The sequence below is a fragment of the Chenopodium quinoa genome, unplaced genomic scaffold (assembly GCF_001683475.1).
Source record: "Chenopodium quinoa cultivar QQ74 unplaced genomic scaffold, ASM168347v1, whole genome shotgun sequence".
Lineage (NCBI taxonomy): Eukaryota > Viridiplantae > Streptophyta > Magnoliopsida > Caryophyllales > Amaranthaceae > Chenopodium > Chenopodium quinoa.
This window is the reverse complement of record NW_018743199.1, coordinates 2,186,030-2,203,026: the sequence shown is the minus strand read 5'-3', so window position 1 is coordinate 2,203,026 and position 16,997 is coordinate 2,186,030. Positions and strand designations below refer to the sequence as shown.

Here is a 16,997-nt window from a genome sequence, read left to right as displayed (position 1 = left end):
TTGAATGCTAATATCCACGCTTTTTGAGAAATTTTGGAGGTTTCGGAGCCCGGTGTCGGAAAAGCTAGAGACTTTAGGGGATACATATCAAAGTCATATAATGCCGTTTGGAACCATATATGATCATTATACATTGTCATAAATGTTCGTGGTAGGCTTGAGTTAATGTAATCGGTGCAACTTGTAAACCGGTAGATTGGTCGTTCAAAGGCAAAATGGATGGTTCCAATAACCCAATTTGACTCTCGGAGGGTATTAGGCACCATGGTAAACATTTAGAAAATTTTTATTTTCGAGCGAAAAAAGTCAAAAAAATTCAAAATTGAAGGCTAATATCAATGCTTTTTGAGAAATTTTGGAGGTTTTGGGGCCCGGTGTCGAAAAGGCTTGTGATTTTAGGGGATATATCTCGATGTCATATAATGCCGTTTGGAGCCATATATAATCACTATATGTTGTCAGAAATGTTCGTGGTAGGCTTGAGTTAATGAAATCGGTGCAAATTGTAAATCAGTAAATTGGTTGTTTAGAGGCAAATTGGATGGTTCCAATAACCCAATTGGACTCTCAGAGGGTAGTAAGAACCATGGTAAACATTTCGGTAATTTTTATTTCCGGGCGAAAAAAGTCAAAAAATTCCAAAATTGTAGGCTAATATCCACGCTTTTTGAGAAATTTTGAAAGTTTCGGGACTCGGTGTTAAAAAGGCTTGAGATTTTAAGGGATATATCCCGATGTCATATAATGCTGTTTGGAACCATATAATCATTATATGTGGTCAGAAATGTTCGTGGTAGGCTCGAGTTAATGAAATCGGTGCAAGTTGTAAATCGGTGGATTGGCCGTTTAAAGCCAAATTGGATGGTTCTAAACTTCCAATCACCCAATTGGACTCTCGGAAGGTATTAGGAAAATGGTAAAAATTTCGGAAATTTTTATTTTCGGGCTAAAAAAGTCGAAAAAAATCCAATATTGAAGGCTAATATCCACGCTTTTTGAGAAATTTTGGAGGTTTCGGGGCCCATTGTCAAAATTGCTTGAGATTTTGAGGATACTTCTCGAAGTCAAATTACGCCGTTTGGAACCATATATAATCATTATATGTTGTCAAAAATGTTCGTGGTAGGCTTGAGTTAATGAAATCGGTGCAAGTTGTAAACCGGTAAATTGGCCGTTTAAAGGCAAATTGGATGGTTTCAATCACCCAATTGGACTCTCGGAGGGTAATAGGAACCATGGTAAAAATTTCGGTAATTTTTATTTCCGGGTGAAAAAAGTCAAAAAAATTCAAAAATTGAAGGCTAATATCCATGCTTTTTGAGAAATTTTGGAGGTTTCGGGGCATGGTGTCGAAAAGGCTTGAGATTTTAGGGGATATCTCGATGTCATATAATTCCGTTTGGAACCATATTTAATCGTTATATGATGTCAGAAATGTTCGTGGTAGGCTTGATTTAATGAAATCGGTGCAAGTTGTAAACCGGTAAATTGGTTGTTTAAAGGCAAAATAGATGATTCCAATGACCCAATTGGACTCTCGGAGGGTAGTAGGAACCATGTTAAACATTTCGGTAATTTTTATTTCCGGGCAAAAAAAGTCAAAAAATTCAAAAATTGAAGGTTTAATATCCATGCTTTTTGAGAAATTTTGGAGGTTTCGGGGCACGGTGTCGGAAAGGCTTAAGATTTTAGGCGATACATCTCGAAGTCATATAATGCCGTTTGGAACCATATATGATCATTATATGTTGTCATAAATGTTCGTGGTAAGCTTGAGTTAACGTAATCGGTGCAAGTTGTAAACCGATCGATTGGTTGTTTAAAGGCAAATTGGACGGTTCCAATCACCCAATTGGACTCTCGGAAGGTATTAGGAGCCATTGTAAACAGTTCAACAATTTTTATTTCCGGGTGAAAAAGTCCAAAAATTCTAAAATTGAAGGCTAATATCCACGCTTTTAGAGAAATTATGGAGTTTTCGGGGCCCGGTGTCGAAAATGCATAAGATTTTAAGGGATATATCTCGATGTCATATAAAGCTTTTTGGAACCATATATGATCATTATATGTTGCTAGAAATGTTCGTGGTAGGTTCAAGTTGATGAAATCGGTGCAAGTTGTAAACCGGTAGATTGGTCGTTTAAAGGTAAATTGGATGGTTCCAATCACCCAATTGGACTCTCGGAGGGTATTTGGAAACATGGTAAACATTTCGACAATTTTTATTTCCGGGCGAAAAAAGTAAAAAAAATTCCAAAATTGAAGGCTAATATCCACGCTTTTTGAGAGATTATGGAGGTTCCGGGGCCCAGTGTCGGAAAGGCTTGAGAGTTTAGGGGATATATCTCGAAGTCATATAATGTCGTTTGAAACTATATATGATCATTATATGGTATCATAAATGTTCGTGGTAAGCTTGAATTAATGTAATCGGTGCAAGTTGTATACCGGTTGATTGGCCTTTTAAAGGCAAATTGGACGGTTCCAATCACCCAATTGGACTCTCGGAGGGTATTAGGAGCCATAGTAAACATTTCAACAATTTTTATTTTCGGGCGAAAAAAGTCAAAAAATTCCAAAATTGAAGGCTAATATCCTCGTTTTTCGAGAAATTATGGAGTTTTCGGGGCCCGGTGTCGAAAATGCATGAGATTTTAAGGGATATATATCGATGTCATATAATGCTGTTTGGAACCATATATAATCATTATATGTTGTTAGAAATGTTCGTGGTAGGTTCGAGTTGATGAAATCGGTGCAAGTTGTAAACCGGTAGATTGGTCGTTTAAAGGCAAATTGGATGGTTCCAATCACCCAATTGGAATCTCGGAGGGTGTTAGGAACCATGGTAAACATTTCGGAAATTTTTATTTTTGGGGTAAGAAAGTAAAAAAAAAATCCAAAATTGAAGGCTAATATCCACGCTTTTTGAGAAATTTTGGAGGTTTCGGGGCCCGGTGTCGGAAAGGCTTGAGATTTTAGGGGATACATCTCGAAGTCATATAATGCTGTTTGGAACCATATATGATCATTATATGTTGTCATAAATGTTCGTGGTAGGCTTGAGTTAACGTAATCTGTGCAAGTTGTAAATCGGTAAATTAGCCGTTTAAAGACATTGGACGGTTCCAATCACCCAACTGGAATCTCAGAGGGTATTAGAAACCATGATTAACATTTCGACAATTTTTATTTTCGGGCAAAAAAAGTCAAAAACTTCTAAAGTTGAAGGCTAATATCCACGTTTTTTGAGAAATTTTTGAGGTTTCGGGGCCCATTGTCGAAAAGGCTTGAGATTTTAGAGGATACTTTTCAAAGTCATATTATTCTGTTTGGAACCATATATAATCATTATATGTTGTCAAAAATGTTCGTGGTAGACTTGAATTAATGAAAACGGTGCAAGTTGTAAACCGATAAATTGGCTGTTTAAAGGCAAATTGGATGGTTTCAATCACCCAATTGGACTCTCATAGGGTAGTAGGAACCATGGTAAACATTTCGGTAATTTTTGTATCCGGGCGAAAAAAAGTCAAAAAATTCCAAAATTGAAGGCTAATATCCACGCTTTTTGAGAAGTTTTAGAGGTTTCGGGGCCCGGTGCCGAAATGGCTTTAGATTTTAGGGGATATATCTCGATGTTATATAATGCCGTTTGGAACCATATATAATCATTATATGTTGTCAGAAATGTTCGTGGTAGGCTTGAGTTAATGAAATCAGTGCAAGTTGTAAACCGGTAAATTGGTCGTTTAAAGGCAAATTGGATGGTTCCAATCACCCAATTGGACTCTCGGAGGGTTTTAGGAAACATGTTAAACATTTTGGAAATTTTTATTTCCGGGCAAAGAAGTCAAAATGTTCCAAAATTGAAGGCTAATATATATGCACGTTTTTTGAGAAATTTTTGAGGTTTCGGGGCCGATGTTGAAAAGGCTTGAGATTTAAGATGATACTTCTCGAAGTCATATAATGCCATTTGGAACCATATATAATCATTATATGTTGTTGTTGATGAGTCACATTTATGTAGATTTTATAGGCAAATTTATGCTTTTTTTTATAGTAGCATTTTAGGTCTTTTAGTCTCTTTTTTAGGTCGCAATTGCATAAGTTGTCTTAATGTTTCAGGTAGTTTGTATAGCTATTTGGACGCTTTCGGAGTGATTTTGGAAGAATCGAACAATGAAATGATGAAAAGTCGTTGAATTGAGGTCGCTCAATGAAGGATATTTGTTTGTGGAAGCTTAGGTTGAGATTTATATGAATGAGTAATGAATATAGCATCCACAAGGGTCGTTAAGCATCTTTCGGAGATGAATTTGAGTTAGAAACGAGCAAAAACGATGGTTTACAAAGTGTCAAAACTGACCTTTGTTCATTCTTTTGATAATAACTTGAGTTCTAAAGATTGGATTGAAGTGATTCAAGTTGCGTTGGAAACTAGACTTGAAGAGCTTTCCAATGGTAGGTCACACGCCCCAAGAAGGTTCCTAGAACAAAAGTTATATCCGTGACCATACCCCGCGCCCAATCGTTGCTCCGTAGCTACTGCCAGGGCGCGGGCTGACATGCGGGCGCAGGATATGGCGAGTACACGACCAGCCCAAGCAGCCCACGAGGCTTCATCGCTACACGTCCTTCACTCGTCCCTCGATTCTGTCGATCTTATTCGTGACACATTACCGTCTATCGTCCAATAAAAATACAACTTATGTAATTTATATTTTCTTTATTTATTTTTGGATTAGAATTTAGGAAGTTTATAAATACTCAAGGGATTATTATTTTCCTTTATGCCTTTTTATGGTTTTTATTATTTTACGTTCTTTTGAGTTTTCTCTTGAACCCTAGTTTCTCATGGCATCTCCATGGATTCTTCCATGGATGATTCTTGGGTTTATTATTTCAATTCATTGAGGTATTTTATTTCTATCTCTTATTTTTAATTATGTATTATTCCTTAGATCTAGTTTTAATTATTTCTTCCATGTTTGAGTAGTTTATTTCTAGGGTTTGGGAATCCATGATTATATAATGAATCGTGATTGGTATTTTTAATATTTTGATTATTGATTTCTCTAATTGATAGTGTTTTATTGTTAATCATGCAACCTGATCAATTATTTGATTAATTATTGTTAATAAGAGTTTTAATCGAAAGATCTTGCTTTTAGAGCTTTACCTACAATTAGCAATCCTGATTATGTTAGCGACCGAAGTGCATATGTTTAATTGAGAGCGTTAAGACCCGATCGTAGGCTTAGCAATTGCTCTAGATAATTGATTGATTGAATTGTTATTGATATTTGATAGATTTAGAACTATAAGCATAGTGAGCCAGAACCCTAGGTTTTTTTTATTAGTTGTTTTTTCCTATTTTAATTTAGACAATTTTCTACCCCAATTTCGTGACGTAGTTTAGTTTCACCAAATTCTTATAGGTTAGATTAAATAGCCATCTCTCTGTGGATTCAACCCTACTTACCCTACTACATAGTTAGTTGGTTTTGTTAGGAATTTATTTTTGACAGGTGTACGACAACCTATCAGTTGTCAGAAATGTTCGTAGTAGTCTTGAGTTAATGAAATCGGTGCAAGTTGCAAACCGGTAAATTGGCCGTTTAAAGGCAAATTAGATGGTTCCAATCACCCAATTGGACTCTCGGAGGGTATTAGGAACCATGGTAAACATTTCGATAATTTATATTTCCGGGCGAAAAAAAGTCAGAAAATTCCAAAATTGAAAGCTAATATCCACGCTTTTTGAGAAATTTTAGAGGTTTCGGGGCTCGGTGTCGAAAAGGCTTGAGATTGGAGGGGATACATCTCGAAGTCATATAATGCCGTTTGGAACCATATATGATCATTATATGTTGTCATAAATGTTCGTGGTAGGCTCGAGTTAACGTAATCTGTGCAAGTTGTAAACCGGTAAATTAGCCGTTTAAAGACATTGGACGGTTCCAATCACCCAACTGGAATCTCAGAGGGTATTAGAAACCATGATTAACATTTCGACAATTTTTATTTCCGGGCGAAAAAAGTCAAAAACTTCTAAAGTTGAAGGCTAATATCCACGTTTATTGAGAAATTTTTGAGGTTTCGAGGCCCATTGCCGAAAAGGCTTGAGATTTTAAAAGTTACATCTTGGGGTCATGTAATGCCATTTGACAACATATATGATCATTATATGTTGTCATAAATGTTCGTGGTAGGCTTGAATTAATGAAATCGGTGCAAGTTGTAAAATGGATGGTTCCACCCACCCAATTGGACTCACAGAGGATTTAAGGGACCATGGTAAACATTTTAGCAATTTTTATTTACGGGCAAAAAAAAGTCAAAAAATCACAAACTAAAGGGTAATATCCACGCTTGTTGAGAAATTTTGGAGGTTTCGAGGCCCGGGGTTGAAAAGGCTTGAGATTTTAGGGGATACATCTCGGAGTCATATAATGCCTTTTGGAACCATATATGATCATTATTTGTTGTCATAAATGTTCGTGGTAGGCTTGAGTTAATGAAATCGGTGCAAATTGTAAACTGGTAAATTGGTCGTTTAAAGGCAAACGGGATGGGTCCAATCACCCAATTGGACTCTCGAAGGTTTTAGGAATCATGGTAAATTTTTCGACAATTTTTATTTCCGGGCGAAAAAAGTTAAAAAATTCCAAAATTGAAGGCTAATATCCACGCTTTTTGAGAAATTTTGGTGGTTTCGAGGCCCGTTGTCGAAAAGGCTTGAGATTTTAGGGGATACATCTTGAAGCCATATAATGCCGTTTGGAACCATATATAATCATTATATGTTGTCTTAAATGTTCGTGGTATGCTTGAGTTAATGAAATCGGTGCAAATTGTAAATCGGTAAATGGGTCTTTTAAAGGCACATTGGATGGTTCCACTCACCCAACTGGACTCTTAGAGGGTATTTGTGACCATGCTAAACATTTCAGGCGAAAAAGTCAAAAAATCCAAAATTGAAGGGGAAATTTTGAATGTTTCGGGGTCCGGTGTCAAAAAGCATTGAGATTTTAGGGGATACATCTCGGGGTCATGTAATGCCGTTTAGATCCATACATGATCATTATATGTTGTCATAAATGTTCGTGGTATGCTTGAGTTAATGAAATCGGTGCATGTTGTAAACCGATAAATTGGTCGTTTAAATACAAATCGGATGGTTCTACTCAGCCATTTTGACTCCCGAAGGATATTAAGGATCATGGTAAACATTTCGGCAATTTTTATTTTTGGGTGAAAAAAAGTAAAAAAATTCCAAAATTGAAGGCTAATATCCACTCTTTTTGAGAAATTTGGAGGTTTCGGGTAGATTTGCCAATTCGAGTAAACGGGTCGGGTTTGGGTGAATAACAATGGGTTGGGTCAACTCGGGTCGGGTGAACTCGGATTAATTCCATAACCTATGTGGGTCGGGTTTGGGTGTGGTCATGCTTGAGTTGGGTCAAGTCGGGTCATACTTCTTATCGAGTTTAGGACAGGTTAATAACAGATCAGGTTACATTCGGGTCGGGTGAACAATAGGTCGGGTTTAATTCGGTTTTTTACGGGTTAAAATGGATTATGGAAATTCTCGGTTTCGAGTCGGGTTCGGTTCAAGTCAATAATTTGCGGGTTTGAATCAAGCCAGGGTATTCTCGGATTTGTGTCGGGTTCGGTTCAATTCAATAATTAGCGGGTTATAATCAGGTCGAGTCATTTTCAAGTCGGGTCATTCTCGGGTTCAAGTCGGGTTCGGTTCAAGTCAATAATTTGCGGGCTATAATCAGATTGGGTCATTTCCAAGTCAGGTCATTCTCGGAGTCAAGTCGGGTTATGTTCAAGTTAATAATTTGCAGGTTACAATCTGGTCGGTCATTTCCAAGTCAGGTCATATTCGGGTTCAACTAGCTATAAATAGATAATTATCATTTTTATCAAGCTAATTATTTCCTTTGACTATAATATATATGAAAATCTACTAGGGAACTATAGTTTATAATTTAGGAAGATAATTATCTCCTTTGACCATACAACAAATATATACTATATTTAACCCTTAAGGATGATGTTCCATTCTGTAACTGGCCTAGATGGTCTAATTGCATTTAAGGTGATTTGAAATCGGGTCAGTAACAATTTGGGTTGAATTTAGGTCGGGTCAATAACAAGTCGTGTTGATTTCGAGTCGGGTTAGTAATAGATCAGGTTGAATTTTTGGGTCGAGTTAGTAATAGGTCTGGTAAAATTTGGGTCGGGTCAATAACAAGTCGGCTTTGAATTTGGGTCAGGTCAATAAAAAGTCGGGTTGATTTCGAGTCGGGTTTGTAACAGGTTGGGTTAAATTTGGATCGGGTTAGGAACGGGTCGGATTGAATTCAAGCCAAGTTAGTAACAAGTCAAGTTAAATTCGGATTTTGACGGGTTAAAACGGGTTTGGGTCAATTTCAATTCAAGTCGGGTTCGGTTCAGGTGAATAATTTACGAGTTACATTCGGGTCGGGTCATCTCTAAGTCAGTTCATGTTCGGGTTCGGGTCTCACATACTCGGGTCAACTTGAGACTAGAGTTGGTTTCAGGTCGGGTCAGGTCACCATTTTTTCGGGTTCAGATGGGTCGGTTAATTATTAGGTTAGAGTCGGTATTTCGAGTCGGGTCAACTTTTGACAACTCTAGATAAATGTACAATATAATCTGATAAAGCATAGTAAATGAAAATAAAAACAAACGTTGGAGACATTGAAAAAGCTAGTCTATCAAAATTTACAACCGATAAACTCTAATAAACCATTTGGTAGGTATAATAAAAGCAAGGGACTCTCCTACACAAACGGGTCATTAATTGCATTGATGATTCGCTTATATTGTTGTATTCCATAGTAAATTAAATTTTGTGAAAGAGAAAGTACAATAGATTACATACTTGTTACATTTTTTAGCATCCTATGTATGTCTACAAGAAAGATGTAATAAGGTACAAAACACTTTCGAAGACATTTTATACTCCGTACAATACATACCTGAAAATTTGAAATGCCTGATTTTCGACTCTGTAAGTAAATAGCTGCTCTAATACCATGCAAAATACTATAATCATGTTTGTAATATGTCTAGTTTACCAGCCATAACTAGCAGTATTTTGCCGGTGATTATTAGATCCTTCGGTATCTTCTCTTCTCACGGTGTTCTTCAACTTTGTTCATCCAGTCATTGAGTGACAAGAGACCCTTGTATCCGTAGTATGCTACAGCAACTAGAGCTACCAAAACAATGATGAACATAACAAATCTTTGCAGCCAGGTTATGAGTTTCTGTTCATAAGCATGTAATTACAATTAGACAAGTCCATGAATTAACCTATGGATAAAAGGATAGAAAGTTGCGCATTGGGATATCAATCATAGAGAGGACATAGAAAGGACCTGAAATTTCGAAACTTGCTTCATTTCTTGTACTCGCCCACGCCTCTTTTTTCGCTTTGGTGCATTTGTTTCATTCTCGATCTCCTTCTGTTTGACAAGAAGCAAGTAAACAAGAAGTTATAGAGCACTGAATTCACATCCAATCAGAGATGGCAAAGGAGTCTTTCAGTTCAGTTTCAGGTCATATTTTTTAAGAGGTGGTTACGGTCATTTGGTGGTTCTGTTTCAAGATTAGGGTCTCCTCATATTTGAGTCTACTGTCAACAAGATTATCCTGATAAATTACATAATAATATCCATCACACTAATTTTTGGGTTTGGGATATAATTGGGGTCATATTATTTCGAGTTAAGGTTAGGCCAGGGAAATTGTCTACCAATCAGTTTTGCAAGGTCTACATCCAGTTGAAGTTACTATATAAAGAAAGCAAAGTACTAAAAGTCAGCTGTAATAATCGTAAAGATGCTCAACTTAGTAAGTTAGCATGTATCAAGAAGAATTAGGCTATTCCCGAATTGCCATTTATTTAGACTTCTTCAATTTCTTACTACCATCAAACTTTGTCACCTAATTAGCGTTATTCTATGAATTGCAACGGAATAGGATGCATTAATGTTAACAGATCACAGCAGCTTAAGCCAAGCAGGAAAAATTACCTCTGGTGCCTTAGCTTTTCGCTGCAGTAATTCAGACTCAGCAGCTTGGGCTTTGCTCTTACAGCTGGAATCACAGGAAAGAAGTCCATATCCATATTGAGTTTTAGGTATATCTTTAAGATCACGACCAGAATTTCTATAACTGGTTTGAACATCACGACACAACCACTCCTTTTTCAAGTTGTGGCATCCACAACGAACAGTAACCTTGCAAGAAGAGGAAAAAAAACCTTAGATGAAAGGATAAAAGATGAATAGCACTTTAAAATTACGGATGTAGATGAAGTTGATCTACATGTAAGTTTAGTAGATATACTCATGTACTAGGAAAAATAACTTTCTATTTGAGCCTACTTGAGGTTTTTTTGATATACTAAGCTTTGAACAAATAAACAACCAGCAAAGTAGTTATTTCCAATTTCCAATTCAATGAGTTCCATTTAACTGAACCAGTCGCCCTGTCACAAGTTGAGCAAGTTTTCAAGTGGAACCTCTATTAGCAATGTTCACTGCTTTGAAGATATTCCTGACATCACTAGAGAAAGGACAACGATGTTTGTGTTGCGATAAACATTGTAATTTGGACCAACAATTGGGAAGGAAACAGATGTATTACATGGATAACTCAGCCATATCAAATGAGTCACATGCAATGTTGACAGCAAAATAATACAGCCGCAAACCAAGCAGACATATAGGCTAGTTTGCAGTGAAGCATAGAATGTAACTATTAAGCTACAACAAATTTACAGTGTATGCTAAATACTCCACACAGTTTGTGAAGTACTCGACTCCCCACAAAAAGCACAACTTAGAAGTAATTACCTTTTTACAGCATTTCTCTGGTGAAGGACAAGGACCAGGATGACAAGTCTCCGGGCAAAGATGTGTACAATAAGGTAACTTTCTGCATATACAACATAAAAACACATATTGGAATTTGCAAGATTTTTAGTCAACGTTGTTTCAAAAGAGAATACAGTCTACAATATCAATACAGCATAAATGACCAAAATTACAGGATTTTTGTTATATACTATAAATACTATAATATGTTATTCTACAGCCTACATTAACCTAATCCAAACATGGATAGTAGTGGTTAATGTGTTTTTGACTTAAAGCTTACTGGACCAAACATTTACTACTTACATCTTTCCCAATATCGGAAGTGATAAGCTTGTCCTTATAATAAGTTCACATGATAATAACCTTTAATCTAGTTTGTAAGCGGATCATACTTGTGTCTATGTGACCATGCTAAAATTAATGACTGCCTCTCCAAGGTTCAAGTTACGTCCATCCAAGAAGCAAAACCCAGAGGTTTCAGTGCACACAAAATGTCTTTATTCCAATTCAAATTGAACCTAAACAAATACATAAAATTTTCCAATGAAAGGATACACTGCTCTTAAAATATTTTACCTGTGGCAAGGTCCACCACATGAACGAGCACTCAGTTGTTCCTTTTCAGATAAGGTGTTATAGTATATACACTCAAAAACATGGACCATTGCACCACAATGACATGCACGTTTTAAGAGCACTTTGCACGGGGGGCATTCTTCAGGATGGCATGGCTGTGGGCAAGGGTGTGAACATGCAGGTGTCATTTCCTGAAAATAAGAAAATTAGCACTTAAATGATGTTTGTCATCTGCAGAAAAACATACTCAAGAAGAACAAACTCAATTAAGTGATTAACTCCAGCTACTAGGAAAGATTAAGCAGTCAATGACAAAAGAGTGTATGCAAAATCATAGCACATTATGATCACCAATGAAAAGATATTCCCAAAAAAAAAAAAAAAAAAAAAAAAAGGATTTAAAACATTACAAAAAGGAGGGCAAGAAGTCCATTGGAAACTGCACGTTACAATTTTATATTACTGATAAAGACCTTTTCTTCGTTAGGCCGTTTCAATAAATATATAACACAAATTTTAAAGGGAACTTCCGAAGCAATTACTCTACTGGTCAAGATTAGCTAGGGGCAAGACTAATGCATCTAGAACTTCCCAAACCTACTGATTACAGGATCTATACAAGGTAGATTGTAATAAGTTGAAGTGCCAAACAAATAATTAAACAAAAAAAAAAAGGTAAAATCTACCTTTTGGCAAGGGAGAGTACAATCTTCACAGGGTACTCCTCTTGTATGCTGATCTGATGAGGATGACAAGTTCTGAAGGACATGGCAAGTCTTTGTGCAATAATGATTGCCACAAGCAAGAGGATTTCCACACAGGTTGTCACAGGAAAATTGCGCTTTATTTGAACAAACCATCTGTGGAGAAACAAACAAAGGAGGCATAACCAGGCAAGTTTATCTATATTGCAATTGTATAATACTAATCAAAAGTATTTTTGCTAGCTGGAAACTACATTAGTTTATTAGTACGTGCCTCAATTCACCCTTTTTATACCAATAAGGCAAACAAGACAGTCAAAATCAATATAAAACCAACAAAAAACTCAATTTCTATGTAATACCAACCATTCTTTCTGCTGCAAAGTGTTGGCCAAGACAAGACCTCCAAACAAGTTCTGGACATGGTGGACATGATGTTCCCGCAGTTGGTTCACTCTGATAATTGTGTTTCTTTTTCTTCGGTTTCAGTGTAAACTCTGGGTTAGGCGGAGGTCGAGGACCATGACACCTAAAACCAGAAAAAAGAAAGGAAAGATTATACAAAAAGAAAATAATGAAGACCTTGTCACTTCACCCAAACTTTAAAAAAAAAAAAATTACCTTAATTTGCAGGCATGGCCACAAGAATACTCTTCACCACAGGGAAGTCCACAAGGTGGGCAGTTTCCATAATGACATTTGTGAGGCTAGTGCACAAAAATCAGTGCAAATTGTTTAAGTGATCATGTTGTTACAATTAACAATGAAATTGAAAAATCTAGATAAGCACCAAGAGAATTGATTTTTTAAGCCACAACAGTGTTGGTGTGCTGTGGTATGGCATGTTATAAAGACCCACAAATTGAAGCCGAATATTAATGGGCATGTAGTCTATTAAACAAATGTTATTAAGGAAAAAGAGACATAAGTAACTAAGGATCATGGCCAAGGAAGAAAAACAATCTGATAAGATATTTCCACATCCAACCTAATGCAGACTTCAGAGTTCAGACTATTCAGAGTTGAGACACCAAAACGTTGTTGAGAGGCAAATCAAAACATACCTTACAAATTGATTTGTGCCTACATAAAGGAGCTATCCGACATGTTTTGCGGCAACGAGGCGGCTTCTGTTCCGTTTCTGTACCACAAGGAACCTGGTCGCAAGTACGCAGATAGCTTATAAAACAATTCAAGTGTTGTGATTTTCAATAACAAATATAGTTGTGGGTTATTTTGATCCTTGCTGTTATCAAGATTTTGAAATGAAATAGATATGGTTTCAAAAGGATTTCTTTTGTCAAAGAAGCTCTTCATTACACTCTTCTCCAACCAAAAATAGATATTCAGGTTGTTTTGATTCTTGCTCTAAACATAATTCATTAGCATCTTCATAAAATGATAGTAACTACCTATGAGATATCTTTATAGAGATTCCAATCAACAGAATCTTATATCATGTAAGTATATAGCTGATAAGTGTCTGATAAAAAAGCAACCTTCTAAAAGACGAAAATACGAGTAACTCAATAGGATGATGATATCACTTTGCCCTGAAAAGATACCTTTTCACTTTTAAGTTACAACAACCTTTGAGGATAAAGTTTGACCAAATTTTGTGGGTATCCGTTACTGAAGGGGCAAGATTGTGAGCATTCTACTTACAATTTCCATGCCCTAGATATGAGTTACTTAAGAAACAAGAAGCTAACTTTAATGTTGTTTGGTTAGTGTGGCCTAAATTCCATAAGCCCGACTAATTATGTCTCAAGGTCTACAAAGATTACTAGAAAATTATAGTACAATGAAAAAATGATAGGAAAATTGTGGAAGAACCTAGAAGAATTAGATAATTCTCAAGATGCTTCTAGATTTAAGTGGACTTTTTCAAGAGCATATATGTATGTAGAAGTTTTCACACACTTCTTCCACCTCCATATCTCATCTATAAATATTAATGTTGGGCATCATTTGGAGAGTGTATCCACCAACATCATTCTCCAATGCTTCGATTATACACAAAGGTTTATACCTACACTCAAAGAATGTAAGCTCTACACACTCTCTTTAATCCAATATTTTCTTAAAAAAAAACTCCTTTCATATAGTGAGAGTTTGCTTGTACCACTCACCCTTTCAAGGGTTCTTGTACTCTCCGTGGATTATTTGGGGTACTATCGTCGTGGGTTTTTGACAATTTTTTTCCAGTTAAATATTGTTTCTCTTTTAACTACTCCATCTATTGCTAAACAATTGACATGGTCAAACTTGACACAGATGTCAATGCACTAGTTTGACCTTCGATTGTCAAATATAAAATATTTAACATTATGAAACTTTATAATAATAATATCTACTCTCTATGTCCCTATTTGTTTGCCTCATATTATATATATGGATGTCCCTTAAATATTGCTCCATTACCTTATTTGGTAATATCTCCCACCCTCAACCACTTGCAAACTTTCAGCAAACTTTGGTTCAATCCTTAATAGAGCACAATTTGCACAAAGAGAGCATTTAACAATATATTTCAATACAAAATTTGTGTTTTATACCTTAATAAAAACGATGGTCAAAGTTAGTATATAAAGAGTGAAAAAAGTCAAACATGCCAAAACGTTGAATTCTCACCTCAAAACGTGTCTCTCCACAAGCACATGAAATGGTTACCATAAGTGGACAAGGTGCACAGGGTCCTCTAAAACAATATAAACATAAAAGCATTACTTTATATTTCTGAATGAAAGAAAATAATGATTATTCAAATCTATATAATATAAGGTCGTGTAAATTTGCACGTGATAACAATGAACCAATAATAATAGTTAACACTAGATAACTAGTGTCAAAATAAAATTAGATTGTAATATCAATAACATCATCACATTATGCAAATGCTTTTAGTTCATTTTTAAAAAATGGCAAAGGAATTATTTTTTTAGTTTAAACCAATAGCATTGTCATTTGCAGTATACCTATGACATGGAGAAGGGCATTTGTGATTTCTGCAACGGAGCCTCCTGCCACAAACCTGACAGAAATTTAACTCCATTCAGAACAATATGTTATGAAACCACAAATCATAAGCATCAATAATAGAGCAATAAGATGCACCTCTGTACAAGGTGGACAATCTCCATCGCAGCAACGACGCCTACATGCATGGCGCCCACAATCACGTTCTCTCGAACACTTCCTTTCACATGCCAAATCTTGATAGCAAGGAACCTATATTATTGTCAGTACGCATTGGTCTATGGCTCTATGCCATCGCAATATAGGCACATAGCATCTAAATCCACATTCAACCAAAAGAAATTTATATACCTGTTTCTTTACGCTTCCACATCGACATGACTTTGTGATCATGATTCTACAGGTCTCGACGCAAGATCCACGATGACACCTTTCATGGCATGTATGCTTGCCACAACTCAGCTTCTTATCACAGGTTGCCCCACACAATGCCACCTCAACATCACAAGGTATCCCTTCATAAACTCTTCTCCCACAGGGACAAGTCCTCCTACCCTTAAGAGGGCAATGACCGCACACGCCCTCATGGCACCCTCGCTCGCAAACATGCTTCCCACAATCCAAACCCTGCCCGCACGGATTATCACATCGAAAATCCCTATCACAACACTCCCTCTCCTCCTTCACCTTCCCACATTGGCACCTATACACACCCTTCTCCCTACATGGTGGACACTCATCATTATGGCAAATCTCAGAACACCTATGAATCCCACAATCCAAAACCTTATTACATTGCTTATTACATGAAAATTCCTTAAACCCACATCTCCTAACATCCTGAACCCCCCCACAAAAACACTTACTTTTCACTAATTTAGGGCAAGAAGGACAAGGTCCAGGGTGACATAACAATAGACAAAAATGCCCACAATTATTCTTCAATGGCCTCCCACAAATCTCCCCACAAGAATGGGGCAAAACCCAAGGATCATGAGGTGGGTTTTCCAATTTACCACAAAAACAATAATAATTCTTAGGAATTAAAGATTTAGAATACTCAAATCTACATTTAGGACAGTTCCATACCGAAGTATCGGCCGCGGTCTGAGCCGAGATGGGGAGGCGCGTGAGGGCGCGTGAAGCAGCAAGAGCAGTAGATTGCTGAGCCCAATTCTGAATACATTGAAGATGAAACACAGAGAAGCAAAACCCATTACAAGACCAAGTGGGGTCAGTTGATTTGATGCGCTCAAGGCAGATGAGGCAAGAAAGAGCTCCTGAAGAAGAGGAATTAAGAAAAGATTGGATCTTTGTAAGGTCTAATGATTGAGGGGAAGAAGATGAATCTTGGCCGTTGATCTCGAGGTAAGCTTTGAATATGGTGTTGGAGAGATCAACATGGCGGAGTTGATGGGCGGAGGAATTGGGGGCGGTGTCGGAATCATAGTCGGAGGTGTCGGAGGAATGGGATTGTGGCGGGTTTTTGGTGGAGGACATTTTGGGACTTAAAAATTAAAACCAAAAGCAGAAGAAACGAAAATAAAGAGCAAATTGGTTAAAATACTTTGTACATCACTTGTGAATTGTGATTCAATAATCATCCCTAACTAGTATGTTTTGATTTCATGTTTTCCCTTACATCCAAAATCAATTACTGCGGAAGTCCCGAATTCCAATGATTTTGTGATGTAATATACAATGGAAAATTTGCAATGTATTGACTTAAATTGATTGGAGCTGAACTAAAATTAAACTGAAAAGAAGAGGTCCTTAGTCTTTAGATTGAATATTATTTCACTTTGAT

General features: G+C 36.7%; 1 protein-coding gene across 1 annotated transcript; it reads right to left on the bottom strand.

Annotated features, from left to right (window-relative positions):
* Positions 1 to 8,824: 8,824 nt before the first annotated feature.
* Positions 8,825 to 16,860, bottom strand: LOC110733444 (NF-X1-type zinc finger protein NFXL2-like). The gene is made up of 13 exons (XM_021913496.1): positions 15,542 to 16,860; positions 15,329 to 15,442; positions 15,190 to 15,245; positions 14,846 to 14,912; positions 13,276 to 13,368; positions 12,833 to 12,918; positions 12,578 to 12,740; positions 12,194 to 12,367; positions 11,508 to 11,698; positions 10,908 to 10,989; positions 10,083 to 10,289; positions 9,426 to 9,512; positions 8,825 to 9,314 (listed from the first exon to the last, which is right to left on the bottom strand). The coding sequence occupies exons 1-13, from the start codon at positions 16,688 to 16,690 to the stop codon at positions 9,156 to 9,158; spliced, it is 2,628 nt and encodes an 875-aa protein (XP_021769188.1). The 5' UTR covers positions 16,691 to 16,860; the 3' UTR covers positions 8,825 to 9,155.
* Positions 16,861 to 16,997: the final 137 nt, after the last annotated feature.